General features: G+C 52.0%; 1 protein-coding gene across 2 annotated transcripts; it reads right to left on the minus strand.

The window, feature by feature from the left end:
• Positions 1–4,659: 4,659 nt before the first annotated feature.
• On the minus strand, positions 4,660–22,812 carry AKAP1 (A-kinase anchoring protein 1). 2 transcript variants are annotated; one of them, XM_059865692.1, is made up of 12 exons: positions 22,686–22,812; positions 16,335–16,735; positions 11,589–13,181; positions 10,172–10,305; positions 9,569–9,695; positions 9,183–9,313; positions 8,924–9,101; positions 8,107–8,257; positions 7,411–7,478; positions 6,449–6,522; positions 5,886–5,951; positions 4,660–5,749 (listed from the first exon to the last, which is right to left on the minus strand). In XM_059865692.1, the coding sequence occupies exons 3-12, from the start codon at positions 13,156–13,158 to the stop codon at positions 5,690–5,692; spliced, it is 2,559 nt and encodes an 852-aa protein (XP_059721675.1). In that variant the 5' UTR covers positions 13,159–13,181; positions 16,335–16,735; positions 22,686–22,812; the 3' UTR covers positions 4,660–5,689. The 2 variants fall into 2 exon arrangements, with proteins under 2 accessions (XP_059721675.1, XP_059721677.1); XM_059865694.1 differs by lacking the exon at positions 16,335–16,735.
• Positions 22,813–23,155: the final 343 nt, after the last annotated feature.

Below are 23,155 nucleotides of genomic sequence, written 5' to 3' on the forward strand. Positions count from 1 at the left end.
ACAAAACAAACCCCAACCAGACACGTTTGATTGGCAAGTGGAAAAGGCTACAGAAAAAGTAATAAGCATTTAGCCCTTCCATTACAGAGGAGTCAGGCAAGGGGAAGAACGAGGGCACCTCTTCACTGCAGAGCCAGAACGCTGCCTGAGAGGTCAGGCTGCTGACAAACCCCTGGATTTGTATGGGTCTCACACATGGGAGAGCTGGGGGCTCACAAGTGCTTTCCCCCCCCATTTTCAGTAACGGGTGTCCAGCACACTGAGCCTGAGGCTGGGGTGCTCAGCAGATACAGGGGCCAGTGCTTCCTCCCCATTCCTGGGCAAAGCACCCTGGGTGTCCTGCCCTGTTCAAGGGCAAGACCTGGGCAACCAGAGCCTGACACAGGCACCTCTGGGGCTTGTGCCATCTCAGCTGCCACTGGGAAGTCCAGAGGAGAATGAGCATGGTCTGCATCTGGGGTCAGGGCTTGTGTGCTTGGAAGCTCAGCTGTCCCTGCAAGCAGCCAGGATGTGACAGCTCTGCCAGGAACAGCAGCAGTGCTGGGACACCAAGGGGAACCAGAGCTCCTCAGCCAGGGGACCTCTCTGCATCCCAGCACACACAGTGACCGTCTCAACAGGAACATTTTCCCTGACTCATTCACACCTCTCTGGCTGTTGCCTCCGTAACAATCATGCTGAACTTTGTTTTTCACTTTCTGCACTTGCAAGTCCATTTTCAGTGGGAGGACAACAAGCTCACTTAATTTTGGCTGGGGGGACAAAATGATCTTATTTGAGAAAAAAATAATCTTGTTTCTGTGTTCTGAGGCAGCTCTGAGGGAAAGGCATGCCATGATCACAAAACACATCCAAGAAAATTAGGGGTCTGTCTCTGTGAGTGAAAAGTAACACTCTCCCTTTATCATCTCACATCCAGACACAGTGTAAGGACAAACCTGCACAAGCAGAGATACAATCTGGACCTGCGAGCAGAGACGAACATCCCAGGCATGTAAATCGCGGTCCCACAGCCGCAGTGTAGAGCTGAGCTGATCCACCTCCCCTCAAGGGCTGCGAGCCGCGCGGCTCAGCGGGGCTGGGCCGGTGCTCGAGTGCCATCTGCTGCTCCCTCTGCACGGCACCGAGCCTGCTGCTCTCCTGAGGAGGGGATGGATGGGTGGAGGGGGGGATGGAAGGGCTGCAGGTGTGAGGGGGACAGGGCAGACATAAAAAAAGCAAACCAACTTTTCTCCACTACGACTCTTTCCTCATCATGCGTGGTGTCATTCTGTCCCCAGACAGGGCTGGGCACCTGCAGCAGTTCACTCTGCCACCCCTTACCCCATCCTGTGTGTGACACACTGGTTTGTGCCACAGAACAGCAGCTGTGTCACTGTCCCATTGCAGAATTAGAGCTACAGGCTTGACAGGGCAGCCAAACATTTCTTCCTGCTCTGACAAAACAACTTGTCCAGTGAAGAACAAGTGTCTCCCTTGGGGCTGGGTTCCCAGGAATCCCTCCTGAGCATCCCTCTGCCCTGGGGACAGGAAAGCTGGGGGAGAACGGGAGGCTGGAGCAACTGGATGCCCCAGCAGCCACACTGGGAAGTCCTGGAGCAGCCAGGGAATGTCCCTGCACCAGGCAGAGCTCAGGGGGATGTGACAGAAGCAGGAGATGCTCATGCTGCCACTCGTGGCTGCCAACAAGAAAGGTACTTGAGGGCCAGAGAAGTGCTTCAGGTGCACTTGGAGAACCTCAGACAACACACAGCACAGAAAGCCAGACCCAGGGATTACTGTGAGAGTGCTGCTATCCAGAAATGAGGGCACCTCACTTGAAACAGCATGAAATGTCTCTTCAGTGTTCTTGAATCCAAACTGCAGAGTCAGGGCACAAAAAAAGAGTAACATCCCCCAGGCAACACGCAGGGCTTTGAAGCTGGGACATGAAGTGCACAAACCAGAGTCCCTCTGATCCCTCTCCCAGGGGAAGGTTAAAACCTTGGTGTAGTGACAGCTACAGCACAACTCCCATTGCTTTCCCCTGCTTTCCACAAGGATTGAGAATGTTGTAAGAAACATCCAAACCTGCTTTCAGACACCAATACTCATGGCTGGGCATGTGCAGCAGCTTTACAGCCTTGATTCAGCAAAAGGAGGAAAGCTTCCAGCATGTGTTCACTGAGCAAAGGCTCTGCAGGGCCACAAAGGAAGCAGGGCTCAGGGTCTGTGGGGAAGTCACCAACCCCTGCTCCAGGCTGTGGAGCAAAGCTCAGCAGCTCCAGCCTGAGGCAGGACAGGAGAGGAGGCTGTAAGCTCGGGCCAGTGTGGCCAAGGCACAGCAGGGCCATTCCTCACCTTCCTGGGCACTGGGACCAGGGATGAGCCGGGGAGGCTTTCAGGCAATTTCAAAAGGAACAGGAAGCATTTTTCCCACTCACACGTAACTAAGCTGTGGGGCACACTGCCACGGGGAGCTGTGAAGGTCAGGACAAAGGGCCTCGAATGCCCTCACAGCACCTCAGAGGGGAGTTCCCCTGTGAAGCACGGGCTGGGTGAGGCACCATGCCCAGCAGGGCTGAGGAGCTGGGACCCAGGGGGTCAGGGCAAAACTGCTCTGACATTTCCTCTGGCAAAGAGCCCCCAGTCTCTCCTCCAGCTGCCAGCCTCAGCCCTGTTGCCCAATGCAGCCAGAGTTTTTCCTCTATCATTGCTGGTTTTTCTTTTTTTTTTTTTTTTTCTGGGGTGGGGAAGGAAGCAGAGGTGACTGAAGCCAAAACACAGCCCCTGAGGCAATGAACTAAAGGCAAGACACATGTTTTCTAATTCTTGCTCAGCAGCCTCCTACATGCTGTCCCAGGGACAGCCCGAGCTGGGACCCCATGGATCTGTGTGATGCAGTAGAATGGAAGAGATAATACAGCCTACACCCAATTTTCCTTTCTTTTTAGGAAAAAAAAATCTCTGCCAGTGAAGCACTAAGGATGTGCTTAGCCAGGCTCTGGGCTGCACCTGTGGCTGTGAGAGGGGAGGAGCTGAACTGCTCCTTGTGCCAGACAGGGGCTCCCTTACTCTCCATCTGCTCCAGAAACTCTGCCCTCCTCCCTCCCTGAACCTTGAAACCCATGTGCCAAAGGGAAATCAGCTCCAGGCTCTGCCAAAGGAGCAGCCCTGGCACTGCAGAGGAGCTGGCAGGAAGGGGCTGCTTGCCCAGGGATGGGCTCCTGATCCTCCACCCCGGGCAGGAGGACAAGGGCCAGCAGAGGCTTCCTAGGAAGCACCTCTCCTCCATGGGAAGAGCCTGGAGAGGGGACCTGGGCATGCAGGGGCTGCTTGGCAGGGAGTGCTGGAGTGTGCTGTGCAGCCCGTGGAAGCTCTCCAGGAGCTTATAAATGAGGCATCTCTGGAGACCTCATTCATTTCACCCCTAATAAAATTACCACTTTCCAAAGGGAAAAGTCCCTTTGAAGGGCTTCAGCACCCCCTGGGACAGCTCAGCTCCACGGGCCTGTGCTCAGCCTCAGGCCTGAGCCAAGGATTACAGAGCTGCTCAGAGGCCACTGCTGGATTTCTGAGCAGCAGGACCTGCTCCAAACCCAGCACAGGCTCATCCCCGAGGTCTGACAGGGCACAAAGCACCACTGCCACAACCTCCCCTGGGCCGATTTTGACCTGTACCTTTTCCAAGCAGGCCATATTCAACTACACCCTTCCCCAGCTCAGCAAATCCACTCACTTTTATCCATAATACAAAACAGAACCCAAACCTAGAACAGCCCCCCGCATTTATGCTCCTGTATAGGCTGAGTTGTGATTTTAAAGAAGAAAGAGCTGTGTATCTGTTACCTGCCAACACCTCCTTATTTCAGCTCCTCTCCCCCTGCAATGTTCTGTTTTGCTGCAGTTTAAAAACCAGGCAGCTCTCAACACAAATAGGAACAGGATGTTCTTCCACAGTGCAGAGCCAGAGGAAAACACGGAGCTGACACTGGCAGAGCTCCCCATCCCTGTGGTAGATTCCTGACTCTGACACCTCTCAAAGAAGAGAAAACACCAACATTCAGACAAGTCAAACTTTGCCATGAACAATAAGCAGTGACACATCCACCCCATGGGTGCAGAGCAAGGAGCCAGGGCTGCTCCAATGGAGGCAGGAAAGGAAGGCTCTTAAGTCATCACAGTTTCACTAAGACAGCTTAAAATTCGAGCTTTAATTGAAATGGAAAGAAACATTCCAAAAGGATATATTTTTTATAGATCTGAGTTACCCAATTTAGTTTTCCTTGGATGTTACTGCAAACATGAACATTAAGTCAAAGCATCGACGAGGAGAGAACTCCAAGAAAGGATATAACTGCTCCCCAGCAGAGGGGATCGGGCTAAAGGCTGGTGTAGGCCACTGCCCAAATGTGGGATGCCCTGGCATGTCAGCTCACAGGATGTGAGCACATCCTTGAATCACCTGAAGCAGCTTTGGAGGACTGACTACATCAACAATTTCTGCCAAGTGTCTTCTCTGCCAGCAATAAATCCCAGCTCAATCCATATCTAAAATGATACACATTAGAGGGCATGTCTTTAAGAGCATTAAGTCAGCTTAAATTACTTGAGCAAAATTTTAAATACGTAATAGAAATCTAAAAAGGAGCAACAAAAAAAATTGAGAGAGAACACCACTGCGAGAGTAATGCCAAGTTGTTACTTTTTTTTTTTTAAACAGATCTGTACAGCAACATAGCAAAGGATGCAGCGATCACAATTTCAACCAGACAGCAACCTAAGGGGACACTAATCCTCATACAGCAGAGCTGAAACACTCCCAACATTCAGATGCTCCAAATAATTTGGCTACCCTAATGCACTCCATACCAGTTCTACCTATATAGGACATTTTGGTGTGAAAAAGTTTCTGTAAAGTTCCCTTTGTTTCCAGTGTTTTTCTTGTACAAAATATTACAATGATTTTTTAATATATATTTACAGACTTGCACGGATAGAAAAATATAAACTACAATTGGGCTTGGCAAGCAGTTTCTTTTCTTTAAATACATGACATTTCAGAGCAAAAATTGTAGTGGTAACATCCTGCACTCCAAGCCCCTGCAGGGAGAGCAGATCAAGCCTAAAATCCATGATTGCAGTGAGACACAGGAACACAACTCCTCCACCTCCTGGCGCAAGGAAGACACAAGATGGATGCTGTTTGTGCAGGTTACTGGCACAATACAGAAAAATCCATAACTGAACATTAAATTCCTTAATAACATTCATTAATTTCATAGGCAGGGCCTGTTAAAAAGAGGACAACCGATGTAACTTTTGGGAAAAGCAGACATGGAGTTCGTGGGGCACGACACAGCCGGAACCAAAGCGCGGTTACCGTCTGGGGGCCTCTGCCTCCTGCCACCCCCAGAGCTTTGAGATCTTTTCCATTTAAAATCTGAGCAGAGGCCAGGGAGGACTTTTTGCTTTAAAGCTACAGTATCTGTCATTATGGCTTTGAACACCCCCTTCCAGGAGATGAGGTATCTGTTCTAGTGAAATGGTAACAGTTGAGCAAAACGTGTTTCAATGGACCACACAACTCTGCAGGCAGGTGTGAGCAGGTCTCCTCGGGGGAAGTTGCCAAACCGAATTGTAACAGTGCAAAACAAGATTTTGTCTTTTTTTCTCTGCAGAAAGAGTAGTCAAGGCATCCAGGACATTGCTAGTAGTCGAGCCACCGAGCAAACCCTCTTTCCACCAGAGTCCTGTTTATTGACACTACCTAAAGGGAGGGGGAAAAACCCAAAGAGTAGATAAGTGAACAAGCCACAGCAACAAACATTGGTTCTGAAAACTCCTAATCAACAATAAAAGGTTTATGATTAAAGAGTTTTCAGCATAGGCATCAATATACCCACCTCATCTCCCATCAGGTTCCACAGCTGTATCAGTGGCAGCCCTGTGACACTGTCATAATTTGTGACCTGGAAACACAGAAAAACGTGAGCATGCAGCAATTCTGGTCCCAAGTCACTCACAGGGACAGCTACAGCCACTACCAGAAGCACTTCAGAAGAGGTGAGCACTTCTGGACTGCAAGCAGGTGCTGCCTGCAAGTCTCTGGGACATCACCAGACATCCCAGGGCTGCCTCTGGCCAGCTGGAGCCAGATCCCACATGTCCATGGTGTAAAACCAGGGAGGACTGGCAAAGTAGTGCAGACCCAGGGGACCCCAGATCTGCTGGACACCAGGCCCTGCTGTGCTCTGTAAACTCATCCAGGTTCCCTTCCCCCTGCCTGCATCAGAAAAAAGAGGGAATACTCATCCCTTCCCAGTCCCAAGCAGTGCTGATGGGAGCTCCCAGCCCCAGCACTTCCCAGGAGCCAGGCTCTGGCTTTGGGTTTATGTAAGACAGAGTGCAGGGCAGAGGACACCAGCAGTGCCACCAGCAGCAAGGCTTCTCCAGACAGGGGCTGTACCTGTGCCACGAGGACAGCACCTCTGGTCATCTCACTGACAGCGGCGTCGGCTTCTGGGGAAAAGTGATCCTCATCTGTGGGAAAAGCAGAGCACAGCAAACAAATGAGGTCCTTCACAGTCACCAGAAAGGACTGCTGAGCTAATATTCTCTGTCCTCCTAGAGACACTGGGCCAGAGATCCCTCACAGCCAGCTGATCCCATCCCTGGAGCTGTTGGTTCTGCAGGGAAAGGATGAAGAGCTTCTTAGAGCCACCAGGCACAATGATGTAAACACAAGTAGCTGATGAATCAGGAGGCTTTAAAGACAGCAAAGCACATTTCTGCAGCACCTTGGAGCTGCCATTGCTGTTTTGATACTCAATAAACCAAGCTTATGTCCCTCAGGGCTTTGCTGACCCTGCACAGAGGGCACCCTGGCACTGGGAACCCAAAGTGTCTGTACCACAGGTGCCCAGCACCTGAGCAGAACCAAGGACAAAAAAAAGCAAAGCAGTGTTTCTAGGCAGTGACTGACATTCTCCCAGTGCTTGCAGGCTTGGAGTTTGAACACAGAACTTTCCAAATCAGTCATTTCAGGAGGAAAAGGTCAGGCATTTCTGTGCACATTAAAAACTAAGTTTGCATTTACAGCAGCTCTATGACAGAAGAATTAGAACAGTTAAGCTACTGCACCTACACCCTGCCAGTCCTGCCAACTTGCTGCTTAGGACAGTGATTCATTGTCTCCTCCAAGCAGGAAAAAGCCTGGACATTTATCATCTTTCCCCTGGATTCTGACAGGTTATGCCATGCTAGCACATTCAGAAGAATACAATACAATTTTTCCAGTCCTTCCTCTTGTCACATCAGAGGCTGCACTGGATATAGAAGGTAGAAGGTTTGGACAGAATCATGGCTTGGACACAGGTGGCATCCATGGAAACCTGCAGGGGAAGGGCCAACATCAAGAGCTGCATTTACCTGGAAGTGGCACCACATTGTCAAGTAAAACTTCTGCTCCTTGGAAAGGTAGTGTTAAAAAATCAGACCTTAAAGAAAAGAGGATCAGAGTAAGAACAGGGCTTTAAATCACTCCTACATTCTTCAATGTGACATTGATTAATCAAATTGCTCTTACAGGAATTCAGTTTTAAATTAATGACAGTCAAACAAAAAAAATAAAAATCAGACAATTCTCCCAGCAATAAATTGTCTGATTAACATGCCAAGCTGGATCAGGCTCTAAGCAAAACCCACCTCCACCAGGGAGGCTGTGCTGCCTGTCTCCCAGATCTGGGGAACAATCAAATATTTAATGGGCTTGTGTAAGAAACCCCTGATCCAACACAGCTGTCCCAGACAGTGGGGCTGGAGCACTGAGAATCAGGAGCTTATTCCTGGCTCAATCAATTACACTTCAAGGCCTCCTGAAGGCATCCTCTTCCTCAGCTTCCACACTGAAGTGGCAGAAGCTGCCATTTCCTCTCCCCTCCCTTCAAAAAAGCCTTGCAGGATCTTGCTGTGCTCCCCAGAACCCACACTCACTGCTGAGCTGAACCTTTCTACCATTTCCCACTTCAGCTGTGGAAAAAGCTTTAAAAATTCAAACTGTACAGACTCCTGTGATTAGGATTTGAGCCAGACATGGCCTCAGGCCATGGGAGAGGATCTACAGACCTGATCTGCCTGAGTGTGTCAACCTTCACTTTATCATATCCTCCATAGTCCACGTATTTGAGCTCCACTTCATCGGTCTCCTCGAAGTAGCTGATGACTTGAGCCCGGAGCCATGCCCCATCCAGGCCTGGAGCTGCACAGATAATACCAACTGCAAAACACCACAGTGCAGAGAAGAAAGGCTCAGGATAAGTGGATTTCCAAAAATCAGCACTTCAGGCATGAGTAGTGCTGCTCATTTATCCACGGAGAACCAACAGCATTTCTTAGGCTGCTTCCATCTTCCTCCAACATCCCCCACAGCCCCAGCACACCAGGCCTGCAGCTGAGACACAGGACTGGTGGGTTTTACTCTCAGCTCTGTCTGCCACAACCGAGCTGCCCTGCCCAGGTACCCAGTTCCCTTCCTGTCTCCACACAGGAATGCACAAGCCCTTTCCATGTGAGGCACCCTTCACACCAGGTGCAGACACAGTGACAGACACGGACACAGTGACACTATGAAGGTGTGGGAGCAGCTCCACACTTTGCCAGCAGAAATACCCCAGATGCCAGGCTGAGTGGAAATAAGCTGAGACAGGCTTGATCTCAGTCTGAATTTCAACATGCAGCTATGTGGCTCAGGAGGTACTCCAGGGATGAACAGGGTAAGGGAGAGCAGAGCAACATCTGTACTCTGGCAGCAGCTTAAAGATGACACGTGAGCTATCACATCCTCATCCACTGGGAACTTCCCACGCCTGACTCAGGGACAAGAGGTTTGCACATGAGCCCAGAACTTTTTCAACAGACCCATGTGTGAGCATCCATGACTTGCCTTCTACTGGAGTGGGCAGGGTTGGAATTTCAGGCTGAGAGTAGCAGGCGAACATCTGCTGGTCGAGGCTGCGCAGCACGTGGAACGTGGGGTGCGTGTGCTGCTGCAGGAACATGTGCCCTGCATCCACCTGGTGTGCCACCACCACCTCCACAGTGACTCCATCGGGGAGGAACAGCTGCCACGGGGAGGAGAAACTGTCATGAGTGTTGCTGGCAACGCAAGCTCCAGCCCCAGCACAGCCGGAGCCAGGACTCACCCAGGCGGACACGAGCAGGGAGTGAAGCGGCAGCGGCATCGGCGGAGGGAGGGTGTAGATGTTGGTGAGACACAGCTCTTTGAACTTCTTGCCAATCAGGCTCAGGACTTTCTCTACTTGATGTGAGGTGCCTGGAAGACAAAAATCCCATGGGAAGTCTCTAGCATGGGCATGCTGAGGACACCTCCAGTCCTATCACTTGAAGAAATACAACTGCCAGGATCCTCCTGCACTACCTCAACAGGAGGTAGTTTTAACAGCTTGCCCAGAAGAGTTTTGAAAAGCACTGGACTCAGAAGCCCCTAAATCCATTTAAATTCCATGCTCATCTAATTAAGTCCCCCAAGATACACATTAGACCATGAATAGAGCCACATTCCACTCACCTTCGATGTGACAGACTTGGGAGTCACGGAAATAAGGTAGTGTTGAGACATAAATCTTGGCACCAGACGCTTGTCTCAGGTAGCTCATAAACCTCCCCTGTTTGCCAATCAAGCGGCCAACTAACTCCTTCAGGAAAGGGACAAGAAAGAACAGTCAGGAAGAGAAACACAGATCAAACATCTCTGCTCTCTCTGGCTTACACCACCCACATTCTCAGTTCCCCTGTCACAGGCAGTGGTGAACCAGTGCAGAGTTGAGTTCAGACCAGTAAGCACAGCTCATCTTGATAATCCCCTGTTCTTAATACCTGTGTACCCTCAAAGTCTCCTGAATGCTTTCAAAGCATTGGACTTCCAGGCTGGATGGAAGATAATGGGGAATAACAACCTCAACAAGAACCTATCCCCTGGGTGTAGCCCTGGAGAGCTGCATGTTTACAGCTGTGCACTGGCTCTTCACTCCTGTGATCCTAACAGGAGCAGAACACTCCAGTCATCCTGGACTGGCTGCTGATCTCCCTGGCATGGCACTGAGCCAGCAGCAGACCAGGAGGTGGCTGTGTAGGGCAGGGCAGGATGGTGAGCAGGCCAGCAGCTGGTTACCTTTGGGACCTCAATTTCCCAGATAACGAAGTCTGGCTTGCTGGAGCCTCCTTCCAGCTTCGCGTTCTGGCGAGCCACTGTCTTCCTCATGGCACTGCCACTGTCCACAAAATCCACACTATTTACATCTGAACCTACAAGACAGGCACAAGCATTCAGACAGCCCCCAAGACCCACACTTACATTCCCACCCCAAAGGGAAGGGCTGCAGAGTGACCCCAGTGCCAAGTGTGCCCACTATGAGGCATGGTAGGGGGCTGCCTTTTGCCCAAATTTGCCCTATATTTGAAGAAACAAGGTGCAAGAGCTGAAGTGTATTTTGCTCCCAAACCATCAGCTGATACCAGGAACATTTCTGCCTGGGAAAGGGACAAACTCCAACAGCCTCCTCCTGACCAGATCTCAGATACAGCCAGTGTCACACGAGCTTGGTCCTTCCTCCCCATTAACAAGCAGAAGCATGAAGATCCTCCCTTGCTTGCAAGTATTCAGACCATCCAGTGAGACCAAAGAGAAAAATGAGCCCAAGAGCTGCTTCACATTTGCCACATCTTAACGGGTAACACAGCACAGAGGCTGAGAAAGGCCAAGGGTGCAGCTGTTGGCATCAGTTTTGTAGGCAAAGGGAAGATTTAAGACTCACAGCCTGTATGTGAAGGTCAGCTGGGTGACCTGTTGTCCAGCACTGCCACCTTGTCAGCTTTACCTGCTGCATTCCCCTCTCCCCATCTCAGTATGTCAGTGCCACCAGGCTCCACAACTCACTCCTGGACCTTCTTGTCACACCAGCACTCACAACAAGGCAATACCCTCTCCTCCTGGCTTGCTCTCACTAGTGAAAACATTCAGTGGGTTCAATCCTTCATTGCTGGCAAACTCAACCCCCATGTCTTGCAACAAGCAGTGTTCCAACTGCTTTGCAGCAATTACGAGAGACATCCCCTGTCATTAAGGGCTGTTGGCACCACAGGGTCCTACAAAGGATTTTAACATCCCTCCCCAAGGTCACACAGGCTAATGTTTGCTCAGACAGCTTTGCCTGTACTGTGCCAGGCACACATCATCCAGCATCTACAAGGGAAAAGCAGCACAGACAGATGGGGGAACTCCATGAATATTGCTCCCTGTTGGGATTTCTTGGCATGTACCTGCCCCTTCAAACAAAAAGGCTTCAGGGTAATTGCTCTGCAACCAGCTGATTTTATCACAATTCATCAGAGCTCTGCTCTGGCTCCTCCAGCAGCACCTCAGAACCTGCCTCACCTTCCTGTCAGCAGCAGCCCATGAACAGGGGTAAGCACCCAGGGGGTCCTGGAGGTCACCAGAAACCACTGGAATGAGGTCTCACACCTGCAAGGTGCTGCCCAGCAATGCTTGCTCACTATGTTTTTTGCAGGAGGATTTTCCAGTCCCTTACCTTCTGAGTGGTCTCCATCTGTGCCTGGAGCACTGCTACACTCCTGACTCAGGTCGGGCCCATCCTCTTTCAGGATCCCATTGCTGTAGGGCACTGTGCTGCCCTCGGGCAGCCCCGGAGCAGAGGGGGTCTCCCCTGGTACCAAGCTCTGCTCAGCAGACGTGTCTGGGGCTGAGGATGTGCCCAGTGAGTCCGAGTGCTGCTCTGATGTGACAGACAGCACTGTGCTCTGCAGGGCCTCCTCCACACTCGTCCCACCTCCGGGTGTGTGCGTGCCATACCCAGAGTCCTCCATGGACAAAGGTGACTTTTCCAGAGAGTTCTCCACATGAGTCCGACCAACTCCTTGGGACTCGCTGCACACGCAGCTCTTCACCTGACAGTCCTCTGTGCTCCCCTGAACAGGGCTGGCCCAACAGCCGTGTGATGAACAGCCTGTCACCCCCTGACTGCGCCGCTCTGCGCCGCTCCCTGCAGCCACGCTCTCTTCGGCGGCCGTGGCTCCCTCCACAGGCACCTGAGCAGAGGCAGCAGCACTCTCCATCCCCAGAGGGGCCTCAGCTCGGCTGGCCTGGCAGAGCCAAGGGGATGCATCGCCTGCAGAACCCGACAGCACTTCCTCGGTTGCTGCCAGAATGACCTTGGAAATTATCTGTATTGCTACTTGCTCAATTTTCTCAACTTCCTTGTCCAAATTCACTCCTCCAATCTTCTCTCTTTCCAACTCCTCTCCTTTTGGCTGTGTGTCCTTCTGACACACTGGTACAGTACCAGTGATTGACTCGGACATCTCTTCTTCCCTGGACTGCTTTGGACAGGTAGACTCCAAACTCCCTGGTAACACACTCACTGCAGAATCCTTGTGACCTGATACTTCAGCTTCACTGAGAGAGGCTTGTGGGGTACCGGCTTCTTTCTCCAGTCCCAAGCAACAGGCTGTCACAGAGCCAGTGTCTGACTGCACAATTCTTGGCATCTGCTTTTCCTTAGGGGGCTTAAATGAAGACTCATCCGACTGCTCTGTGTTGCCGATGTCCTCCGTGACTCCCAAAGACTCCCGTGGCTGCTGGCCTTGGTTTGTAGCCGAGCCTTGCCCCAGCACCGTGTTCTGGTCACTCTCTGAGCTCCCAGAGAGCAGAGGGAGCGAGGCACGAGCAGGGACACCACTTCCCTCTCGAGACCCTACCAATTCCAGCTGCTCTCTGTCGTCCTCGCGGGGGCTGGGCCCAGCTGTCGTGGCCGACAGGTCTGGGGGGTCCCGTGAGAGATCCGGCCTCTCGCGAGCCGGGCGCAGGGGAGAGGGCGCCGCGGGCAGCAGGGAGCTGGGGGCTGGCTTCTCCAGGCACCCCTCTTCCGACAGAAGAGGCACTCTCCGAGGGACACATGCTTCTGGTTTGGGACGTGCACCACTCTCTGACACTTCCTCCTGCTTCTCCCTTGCAATGGCTATCGTTTGTTTGTTGTAATAGCCGGAGTGCTTTTTCCTCCAGGAATAGATCCACCAGCAGCCAAGAAGAGCCAGCACTCCGGGAATGGCATAAGGGACGAAATTGCGGAAGCGTAAAGCCATCTTCAAGAGCTCAGCAGTTATACCTAGGAGAAACAGAAATCACATTTGAACAGTCCCAGGGAAGGTGACAGGAAGGCTGAGGTCCCTTGAAGTATTGCTATTAGCATGGTCAGTTTTGTTTTCCAGCTGCTCTAGAAATTCACATCTCTGCTCTACCAGCACGCCACAGAACAAGATCCTTACCCAAGACTAGGGATATCTGGACATGTCTCATCATTATACTCAATGATTTCACCCTTCCTCACCTCTGCACTTAATTTCCCCCTGCTTTCTCTGCCTCACACCTCTGCAGGTCAGTCCTGCCCCCAGGACAGCCTCCAGCACAGCAGGTTCCTCCAGCACCAGGCTGGGCTCACAGCCCAGCTGGACCACAGCATTCCATGGCACAGGCCTGGCACATGGCAGGGCTCCCAGCTCTCCCCTTGAAAGGCAGCACCCCATTCAGAAGGGCTCTGGACTCTGACAACACACACTTCTATAAAGCCTTAGGAATGCAGCTCCAAAGTTTATTCCACATCCAAATTCACTACACTGACAGCTGCCACTCCCCTGACTTAAAAGCTGACAGCACTCCCTTTTCTTCTGCAAAGCCTCTGACCTCCTTCCCACCGGGACACCCAGTCATGCTCCTTCACTAGCAAGCCTCACCTGAATCACATGAGGCAGGGCTGCCATGCCTTCCCTTTTCCTTAAGGAATGTCTGCAACTGGAATGCAAAGCTGAACTGTTACCACATCCCAAACAGCCTTGCTGCAAAGCACTTACAGTTTATATTTTCACTGCACAGGAATTAAAGCAAAACACCACGTGTCTGAGGGTGCTTACACAGACAGGCTTTAATCCAAACAGCCCTCAAGACTCTTGCCAGCAAGGAACAAAAATAAAGATTGTTTTGAGGAGATAGCAAAATCTTAGAAAGGGGAGCCACCCACTGGAAAAGACCATTATCTGGCTCCTCTTTAGAAGCATAATATTTCTATGACAAGAGAGGACAACCAAGGCAGTTGGCCCCAGCATGTCTCAACCAAAAAAACCCTTCTGTTATCAGGACTAACACCCCAACTACAGCTCCCAGTGCAACACTCCTTCAGGCCACAATCTCCACAAGAAGCTGATGACATTCTAGCTGAGGGACAAAACCATGCCTCCCCTGGGCTCAAAGCCAGTGTCAGAGCCTCAGATAATTTCATATTCACCCCAGATTTCTCACCTCCTCCAGCCACACTCTCCATTCCACAGGAGCATCCCCACAACTTCACCCACACTAGCTCAGACTCTGCCTTGCTTCCTGCAGGGCCCAGACACTGAGGCACACAAATGAATGAAAGAATGGCAAAGGCAGGGACTAGAAAATTGCTTGTTCAATCCCAAATTAAAGGTCAGCTGCAGACACGATTTAAGTTCAGTAATATTCCCAGTACATCACAAATAAGGCATTTATGTTGTTGTACATGGAGACTTGTGTGTTCATCGGACATTTGTATCTGATTAAATAAACTAAGTAACTAAGAAGTAACTAAACTCCAGTTACTCCCAGCTGGTTGTCTGCAGTCAGGGAGCAGGGCTCACTGCTGAGGGTGAACCCCCTGTTAATGGCAACATCTGGGACCTTGGAATTAAAAAAACCAACAAACCTATGCAGTACTGTGGCTGTTCTGTGTTTGGAAGCTGGCAAGTGGAAAGGGTGAAGCCTGTACATTCCCAAGACAAAAGGTTCCCCTTTATGCTGCCCAGAACAATGGCACATTGTGAGCTGTGAGTGCTCATCTGCTGCCTGTCCAAGTTGTTGTAATTAATGCAGAACTACCCTACAAGCTGTCTCTCAGGCGTACTACAAACCCAAATTAAAGTAGCTCACAGAAGTCCATTCCCAGCAAGCATTCCCAATTAAACAGACAGCCCTATTATTATCTGATCCCCTACTAAGTTGCACCAACTGTCCAAACTATAGTCCCACACAGCTCTGCAGCATAGGGAGACAGTCACAGGATGGCCCAGAGGGACAAGCCTGTCCTAAAGTCTGGCAGACAAAACAGTTCTGCGAGTCATTCTGAACATTATCATCATTTAGGATACAGATCTTCACTCCTCTATGATACCTGGATGAGTGGGGACTGCTGGATTAGCTGATGGCTCCTTGCAATGCTCATTTGATTTCATGTTTTTGATTTATTACTTAAGCCAGAGCTGCATCACTACCAGGATCGTGTTAAATGGGAATTCCACCTCCTGCCATCAGTTAGAGCAGGCTGAAAGGCAGTGGCTCTGCACGAGATGCCAGCAGACATCCTGGAGTGTGGGGTTGGCCGGGGAACAGCTCAACAGCAGCAAACATCTCCTCAGGCAGACCTGGCAGGAAGGCTCTGGCAGACCTTGGCGTGCTGGTCACAGCCTGGCTGCACGTGATGCCCGAGGACAGCGGATCAAACCTGCCCATCCCAAGGGTTGTGACACTGCTCCTTGTCCATTTCTTCCCCAGGAGAGCTCCCAAAGCCTACAGCCACTCCCCAACCTGTCCCAGAGCAACCAAGCCATCCCCCCACTGCCGATCTGACAGCCAGCTCAGGACTGCAGTGGCAATGGGATCATTTTAACACATCGGGGGAAGAAAGCCTGGGATTTTCCTGCCAGCAGCAGGACAGAAAATGGCAACTTGTCAAATCACATGCCCTCAAGCACTGCCAAGAGGAAGGGAGCCTGGCCCAGCAGGGCCTGCACCCTCCCTCTCCGGGCAGGAGGAGCCAGATGGGAAATGCAGCAGCTCCAGAGGCTTTGGACAGGAGAGGAGCAGCCTGCAGGAGCCAGAGCCCCCAGAAACACTGGATGTCCAGCACCATTCCCAAGAGGCAGGGCCCCAACAGTCCTGCACCATAAATAGTGCAGAGCTCATGCACTGTATGTGCTCACCCCAGCACCAGCCACTTCCACTTGCCTCTGGCATGCCGGGAATCCAGCCTAAATGTCACACCTATCATGGGGCTGGAGAGCTGCAGCTAGGGCATGAGGCTTCTCCAAACCGCTAAATAATTCCCACAACACGTCAGGATGGGGTCAAGGCACCAAGGGGAGAGTAGGGGTCAGTCAGCTCTCCAAATCTGTGTCCTGACTTGATCTATGGAAAACTGCTGGTAAAGAGCAAGGAGATGAAGACAAGAAAGAATGCACACATTACCTACCTGAGAAAAAAGCCAAGGACAGCCAATTTACTCTACTCGTTTACATTAGGTCCCAGAGCAGTTCTAAGCCACCTTGTTTCCCGGCCAGGACACAGAGCCCTCAGCACTCACAGCCTTATAAGGTCAGAAATGTTCGCAGCACGAGGTTCCCGGGGACGCCAGATAATTCATTCTCCAGGTCCAAGAGGAGTTCAGCAAGCACTTGCTCAGAATTTCAGGGCTTTCTACACACAAGGAGGTCTGTTCTGAAGGCGAGCTGGTTTGAGTCTCCACCAGGAGAGAGGCCAGGATGACTCCCAAGTGACTGAGCCCCCATGCTCTGCAGGGACGTACCCTCAGCCGGTCCTGGCTCCTCCGCTTCCCTCTGCCCCTGCACTTGAGAGGTTTCCAAACCTCAAAAGCTGTGGAAATCAAGGCTGGAATTAAAGCCCGTCCTGAAGGATCACAGAGCAAATTGGAAATGCAGCTCCAACAGCAAGGCCAGGATACCTCCCCACAAACCCTGTAGTTAGTGAAGCAGCACTTGGGAAATAAATACTATCTGGGTGAAAGAGAACTGGACAGGCTGGCATGGTTCAAACTAAAGGGGACCACGTGGGCTCTTAAATTTTTCCATGCTAAAAATAACTGGTAGCACATGCTCTGCCTTATAGGAGGCATAAGAACAGGAGTTAACAAAAACCTAAGGAACTGGAGGCCCTACTGTTAAGATTAAAATCAGAAAAATTGCTGCACTGAAACAGACGTAAGGACTTACATAACCCACCCTTGGCAGGAGGCATATTTTCATCGAAAGCTGAACTGGCACGTGGCACTGCATTATCTAACTGCAGCTTCTCTGTGCTTCACACAAGGTGAAGGAGGCAGAACATCCACAACGGAGGGACCTCCTGCCAGGTCCTGCTGCAGCATGTGCTCCCAGCTGTTCCAGCTGCAGAGCACAGGGGGCTTCCTCCCATGCAGCTCAGCAGCAGCCCTGGGCCTGAGCTTACAGGAGAGAGCTGTGAAGCCACAGCAGCCTGCCAGCCCTTGCATCACACACTCTGGATCACCAGGGTGTCACTTGGCCACCAGATTCCACAGCCTCCCCAGCCCTCTCGGCAGCCAGCCCGGAGTACCCCCACCAAACCCAACACCACCCAGAGCCAGGAGCTCAGACAGCGTGACTCAGGAGCTACAAACACCCAGAGACAGGTATGAGCCAGGCCAGCAAGATCTCAAACTGGGTGGCACTTATTTTAAAAGAAGCCAACAGGGAAGTAAGTCTCTCTGTACTTAACTAATTAAAGGCAAGTGCTGTGCAGCAATTTCTGCTTCAAACAGTAGCACTGAAAGACCAGAACAGCAAGAGATAGCCCTCAAGCAACACCACCTTTTCACAGCCCAGTAAACATGGGTTGTGAGCCCAAGGAACAGGCTCCTCTCTGAATGAAAACCACCAGTGAAGCCACTCCACAACCTCAGAATATTTAAGAACCAGCAGTCTCCTATTTGCAAAAGGATAAATTGCGACTTAAGTAAAAGGCTGAAAAAGCTGGTTGATGTAGAATTAAACTAGTGCTCTGGAATAAGAAACACCATTAACACTAGGGTGTCTTTTATCTCTGAGATAAAAACTGCTTTCAGTGTAATCAGCATCAGTGCTGCTCCCCCAAAAGCTCAGTCCCCCCTCGCAGCTGGAGCTGCCACACTGATTGTTGGTTCTGTGTTTTCCCTCACACAGCAGCCCAGCCCTGGCCCAGCACAGCTCCTGCAGCAGCCTTTGCACCAATGCAGGACTCAGAACAGTTCCTATTCATTCCCACACTCAGAGCTTTACAATAAAAGCATCAGCTGGGCCAACCTGTAGGGTGTTTTTAATAGATGCTTTGGAAATGAAGAAGCTCACAGGGACACAAACACCAACCCGCAGCAACCCTCAGCACTGCTCTCATGGACTAAGGCAGGGCCTTGAGTGCTCCTGCTCTGCAGGAATGAACAGTTTGTAATTAACATTAATCCTATCAGCTTATTGAGCTCCATACTGCTCTTCCTATCTTATTACCTCTTGCTCCACTTGTTTCATTATTTATAGTTTCCTCACCCAAGCTGGTGTCTCCCTGTGAATCCTCTACTGCAGAGGGAGGCAAGAGAGCTTTTTCTCCACTTTCCCAGAAAAGTCTTTCAGATACTTCAGCAAGCTTCAAAAACTGGTTCTACACCACTTTACCTGTACTCCCACAACACAGGTAAAGCAGCTGTTATTATCTTTATAACCTATCAACACATTACAAAAGTCTGGATTTGGGAGAAGTTTTATCTTTCACTCTCTCTGCATTTTCACTCAGGCTGGAGAACAGAGCAAATTATTTTCCAGAGTTTCAGAATAAACACATCCAATAATCAGCCTTTTGTGTTTGCTTCTACATAAGGAAGCCAATGCAGCCCTTGCTATGGGTAACACAGTGTAGTGGCCACTACATGTACAGCTTATAAATGAAGATTTAAAAGCAGCCACCTGAGTCAGATGCCTGGCACCTCTATCAATTTCCACAAAACAGACTAAACTAACCAAGGGCTTCCAATATACTCTGCACGGGAGACAAAAAACAAGCTTGAATTTTCAAGGAGACAGAACAGGGAGGTTTGCAGCAAACACACTGATAGGGCTGCAAGAGCCAGGAGCCAAGAGCAGCAAAGACCAAACAGGTCCCCAGGTATCGGGGGAGCAGCAGCAGCTCTGCCCACGGGATGTTTGCTGAGCACAGCCAGGAGACCTTGACAAACAGCTTCTCAAAACAAGAGCTGCACTAGGCTTAGGCAGAAAAGCAAAAAGCACTGAAGTCTGGTTGGCCCTCTGGCCAAGGCTCGGCTGGAGGAGAAATTGCAGAAGCACTCAGAGAGGGAGGACACCAACCATCAGTGAGAAGGATGCCCTGTATTCACCCGTGCTGGGAGGGAACAGCAGAGGCTTCACTGAGAGCCACTCGTGGAAGGAGCAGGAAGACACCTGTGTGCATGAACAAGGGCTATGAGGAGTGGCACTGCACATGCCAGCCTGACCAGAGAGATCTCAAAGGTCCCCATTCCCAGGCTCATCCCCAAGCAAAGCTAAGGCCCCTGATACCAGAGGCACATGAAAATCATGAACTTTTGCCAGGAACTGCTGCTATTTATACCCAGAGTCAAAAATCAGCCACAGCACATGGCAAGTTTCTCATTCTCAGTGCCAGGTGGCAGCAGAGGTCAAAAGCAACCCCGAGCAGGACAGGTCTGCAGCAGGGATTTGTTTGCTCAAGAATGATTTTAAATGGTCTTTTATGAAATACTCACTCTGCTAGTAGTAACATACAGGGCCCAAAAATCCAGTTAGCTTCCAGCTGACAAAATGCAGGACCAGAATCCACACAGTGGACAATAAAAAAAAGTACAGTGAACCAGCTAAAGACAGAACACTTGAAAAAGTAGTTTGGGACATGAAAATATCTCCCCTTCTAGCAATCCCCATGAGAAACAAATGCAACATCTTCAATTTCCAGGAAATACTAAACACCTGAAAAAACTATTTTATTTTCTAAATATCTGAGCATGGTTGCCTGAACTTAATGATCACTTCATGAAGTCTAACCAGCCATTTGCATTAAGAGCTCCACAGAAGCACTGCAGTTAGAAATCAGGATTTTAAAAAGGCTAATCATTAGATCTGAAACATGAAACAATTATAAGTAATTAATGCTGCAATTAATGCTTTTTATTAGCTCAAGATGTTGCTAGGGGCAACTGGGATACCAGCCCCAATCCTATTACAAGCTCCCTGGACGCTAGAAATACCTTAAATCATTTTTTCACATGAGTTAAGTGCACATGAACAAGGAGAGGCACAGATAAGTGGGCTATGCTGCTTTAAAAGCATTATGCTCTTCAGATAACTGCTCCTGCAGAAGTGCACTTGCTCTCCAATCCCCCTGCAGCCAGCCTGCAATGTTTTCAAAGTGAAGAGAGAGTCTCAGCCATCACAAATCAAACTGCTGCTGGCTCTGAGAGCTTTGGCTGCACTCCTGCAGCAAACTCCTGTCACTTTTAACTCCATAGGCAATCTGCACCTTTGGGAACAGACAAATCGTGGTGGATCTGAGCTGCAGGTCCTGTCACCTCACACCCTGGGCAGTGAGGGAATTCCTCTTCCCTCATTTCAGGCATTGTGGAGTGTCTAGGTTAAAGCCAAGGCTTCCCAGGCAGTCCATAACTTTCAGTATTAGTATCTCAAAGCCCCTCCAGCACTCTTTAAGAAGGAATCTGGTTCCTAGGATGGGTTTTTAAACCAAGGCTGAATAAGGAGAGCACTCTCAAGTACAAAACAGCTGCTAATACACAACAACTGAGCTCCTGCAGTGCCATCCACACAGACCCTGCAGCCCCAATACATCATTAGTTTCACGTCTGAGAGCAGCCTGTTGCAGAAGATACTGTTACAATTGCAGTGACAGACTGACCTGCATAAACCCCATGAGAGCTTTTAAAAGTGCTTCAAGAGCTCAATGAAACACTTAAGCAGAAACTGAAGGACTGTCAGGTGAGCAAGACCAGGACAGGAATCGATGGCTGAATGGATTCCAGTGGATCCCATCCTACTTCAAGCACTGCTCAAGCTCTACAGGCTTCTCCCTCCTCACTTGAGAGCCGTCATTTCCTCCAGTGCATTTGCTCTGTGCAGCACATGCAAGCACACCGGGAATGGAGAATGAGACACACAGTGAGGCTGTGCTGCACTCTTCCAGAATCACAGGTCCATCGCTAGGTGACAGGTACAGCAGGTCAGCAGGTGCCTGCACAGTCCTTCACCCCTTACAGAAGCAGCTCATTAGAGAATGAGGAGGTTAAATGACCCGATCACACAGTGATCCCAGCAGAGGAGCCAGCTCTGTTCAGCTGCTCTGGCAGCTCTGGCCCAAACTCCCCGAGGGGAGAGAGCCCTTGGTCCCGGGGAGCTGTGCCGCACTCCCCACTCCACGTGCTCTCCCCGGGGCTCGGTAGATCATTCACAGCCACAAAGTTACCCCAGTGCTGCACCTTCCCAGCAACCAGCCACTTGCTTTCACCTGAGACAAAGTCCACAGGGCCCGATAACGCTCGGCAGGTGCAGCACAACCCCGGCAGCACAGGAAGGCCCGACTTCTGGCATCCCACAGCCCCTGGCTTTTCCCAACAGGTGGGCTGCAGCCAAATGCAGCTTTTGGTGCCGTTTCCTGCTACTATGGATAACACCCATGAAGAGCATGCCCTTGCTGAGATGCCTGTCCATTCTGTGGTCACTGCCTCGTGGAATTACTGGACTGCAGCAAAGCACTCGGCCAGGCACAAATCAAGTTGCCCATTTCTGGAGCAGGAGTAACTTAGATCTTCCCTGCTTCAATCAGGGGGAAGAAAAAAAAAAGAGGGAGCAAGCAACGAGGATTCTCCCAGGAAAGCAAGACTACAACATCACTTCCTCAGCAGCAATATAATTTAATTCCCCTGCTCCTACCTGTATTCCATGCTGGCTTACGAATAAAAGGAGTCACTACAGCACATTAGAAGTTTTGCAAATAGCACTTTTTATGGCCATTACCATAACACAGGCAAAGCTCGCCAGACCAGACAGCACAAGGTGCCTTAATCTTCACTGCGACTCCGCACCGCCCGTGCCATCCTCTCCCGCCCTCACGGCGGGCAGCCACGGCCGCAGCGCTCCCCTCAGAACGGGAGAACCGCCCGGGCCGCCGCCTCCCGGGACCCGCGAGCAGAACACAGAGCTGCCCCGAGCGGCCCGCATCCCGGGAGCGGGACACAGAGCTGCCCCGAGCGGCCCGCATCCCGGGAGCGGGACACAGAGCTGCCCCGAGCGGCCCGCATCCCGGGAGCGGGACACAGAGCTGCCCCGAGCGGCCCGCATCCCGGGAGCGGGACACAGAGCTGCCCCGAGCGGCCCGCATCCCGGGAGCGGGACACAGAGCTGCCCCGAACGGCCCGCATCCCGGGAGCGGGACACAGAGCTGCCCCGAACGGCCCGCATCCCGGGAGCGGGACACAGAGCTGCCCTGAAGGGCCCGGGCCGGCCGCTGCCGCCCCGCATCCCGACACACACGGCCCCCGCCCGCTGCGGCACGGCCGGCCCCAGCCCACGGCCGCGGGTCACGGCGGGGCCGGAGCGCTGACCTTGGGCCGCGCGGGAGCGCTCCCGCCACGGCCCGCGTGGCGGCACCGGGGGAGGCACGGCCGGGAGCGCGGCGGGGGAGCACCCTCGGCGCGTCCCGCAGCGCAGCCGCTGACAGCTGCGGCCGCGGGCCCCGCCACTCCGCCAGCGGGCGGGCGGCGGCCCAGGGCGGTACTTACAGATGCTCCGGAGCGGCGGCGGAGCCCGGAGCGGTGCCGGGCCCGGTCCGGAGCGGTACCGGTGCCGCCCCACGTGCCCCGGCCGGGCCGCCCGGCTCGGACATGCAGCGACACCGCCCCGCCCCACCCCGCCCCTCTCGCGAGAGCGCGGCGTCCCGCGAGACTCCCGCGCGCGCGCGCGGCCCCGCCCCGTGCCCTGAGGGAGCGGAGCCGCGGCGGCGCCGGCCTCGGTCCGCGATCGTTCCTGGGGCGGCTGCGGGGCGGGCCCGGCCCGGCCGGGAGTGCTCCTGGGGCCGAGGCTCGGAGACAGTTCCGACGCGCCGCCTTCCTCCCCTCCTCGTTCTCCCCCGGGTCGGGTGCAGACAGGCCCTGTGGGTCGGCCGAGGCCCAGCCCGGCCCACTCCCGCCATGTCTCTCATCCCGGGCCTTTCCCGACCCCTGCACTGATGGGAGTTTGTTTCCCACAGCCT

The sequence above is a fragment of the Haemorhous mexicanus genome, chromosome 22 (assembly GCF_027477595.1).
Source record: "Haemorhous mexicanus isolate bHaeMex1 chromosome 22, bHaeMex1.pri, whole genome shotgun sequence".
In the NCBI taxonomy this organism is placed as follows: domain Eukaryota; kingdom Metazoa; phylum Chordata; class Aves; order Passeriformes; family Fringillidae; genus Haemorhous; species Haemorhous mexicanus.

Bases quoted from the DNA above. Each gene is read 5' to 3' on its own strand.
- AKAP1 (XM_059865694.1), bottom strand. From the start codon at position 13,158: ATGGCTTTACGCTTCCGCAATTTCGTCCCTTATGCCATTCCCGGAGTG. The intron at 10,306-11,588 runs GTAAGGGACTGG...CCTGTCTTGTAG, and splicing joins AGATGGAGACCACTCAGAAG to GTTCAGATGTAAATAGTGTG. The intron at 8,258-8,923 runs GCAAGTCATGGA...GGTGTTTTGCAG, and splicing joins CCTGCCCACTCCAGTAGAAG to TTGGTATTATCTGTGCAGCT.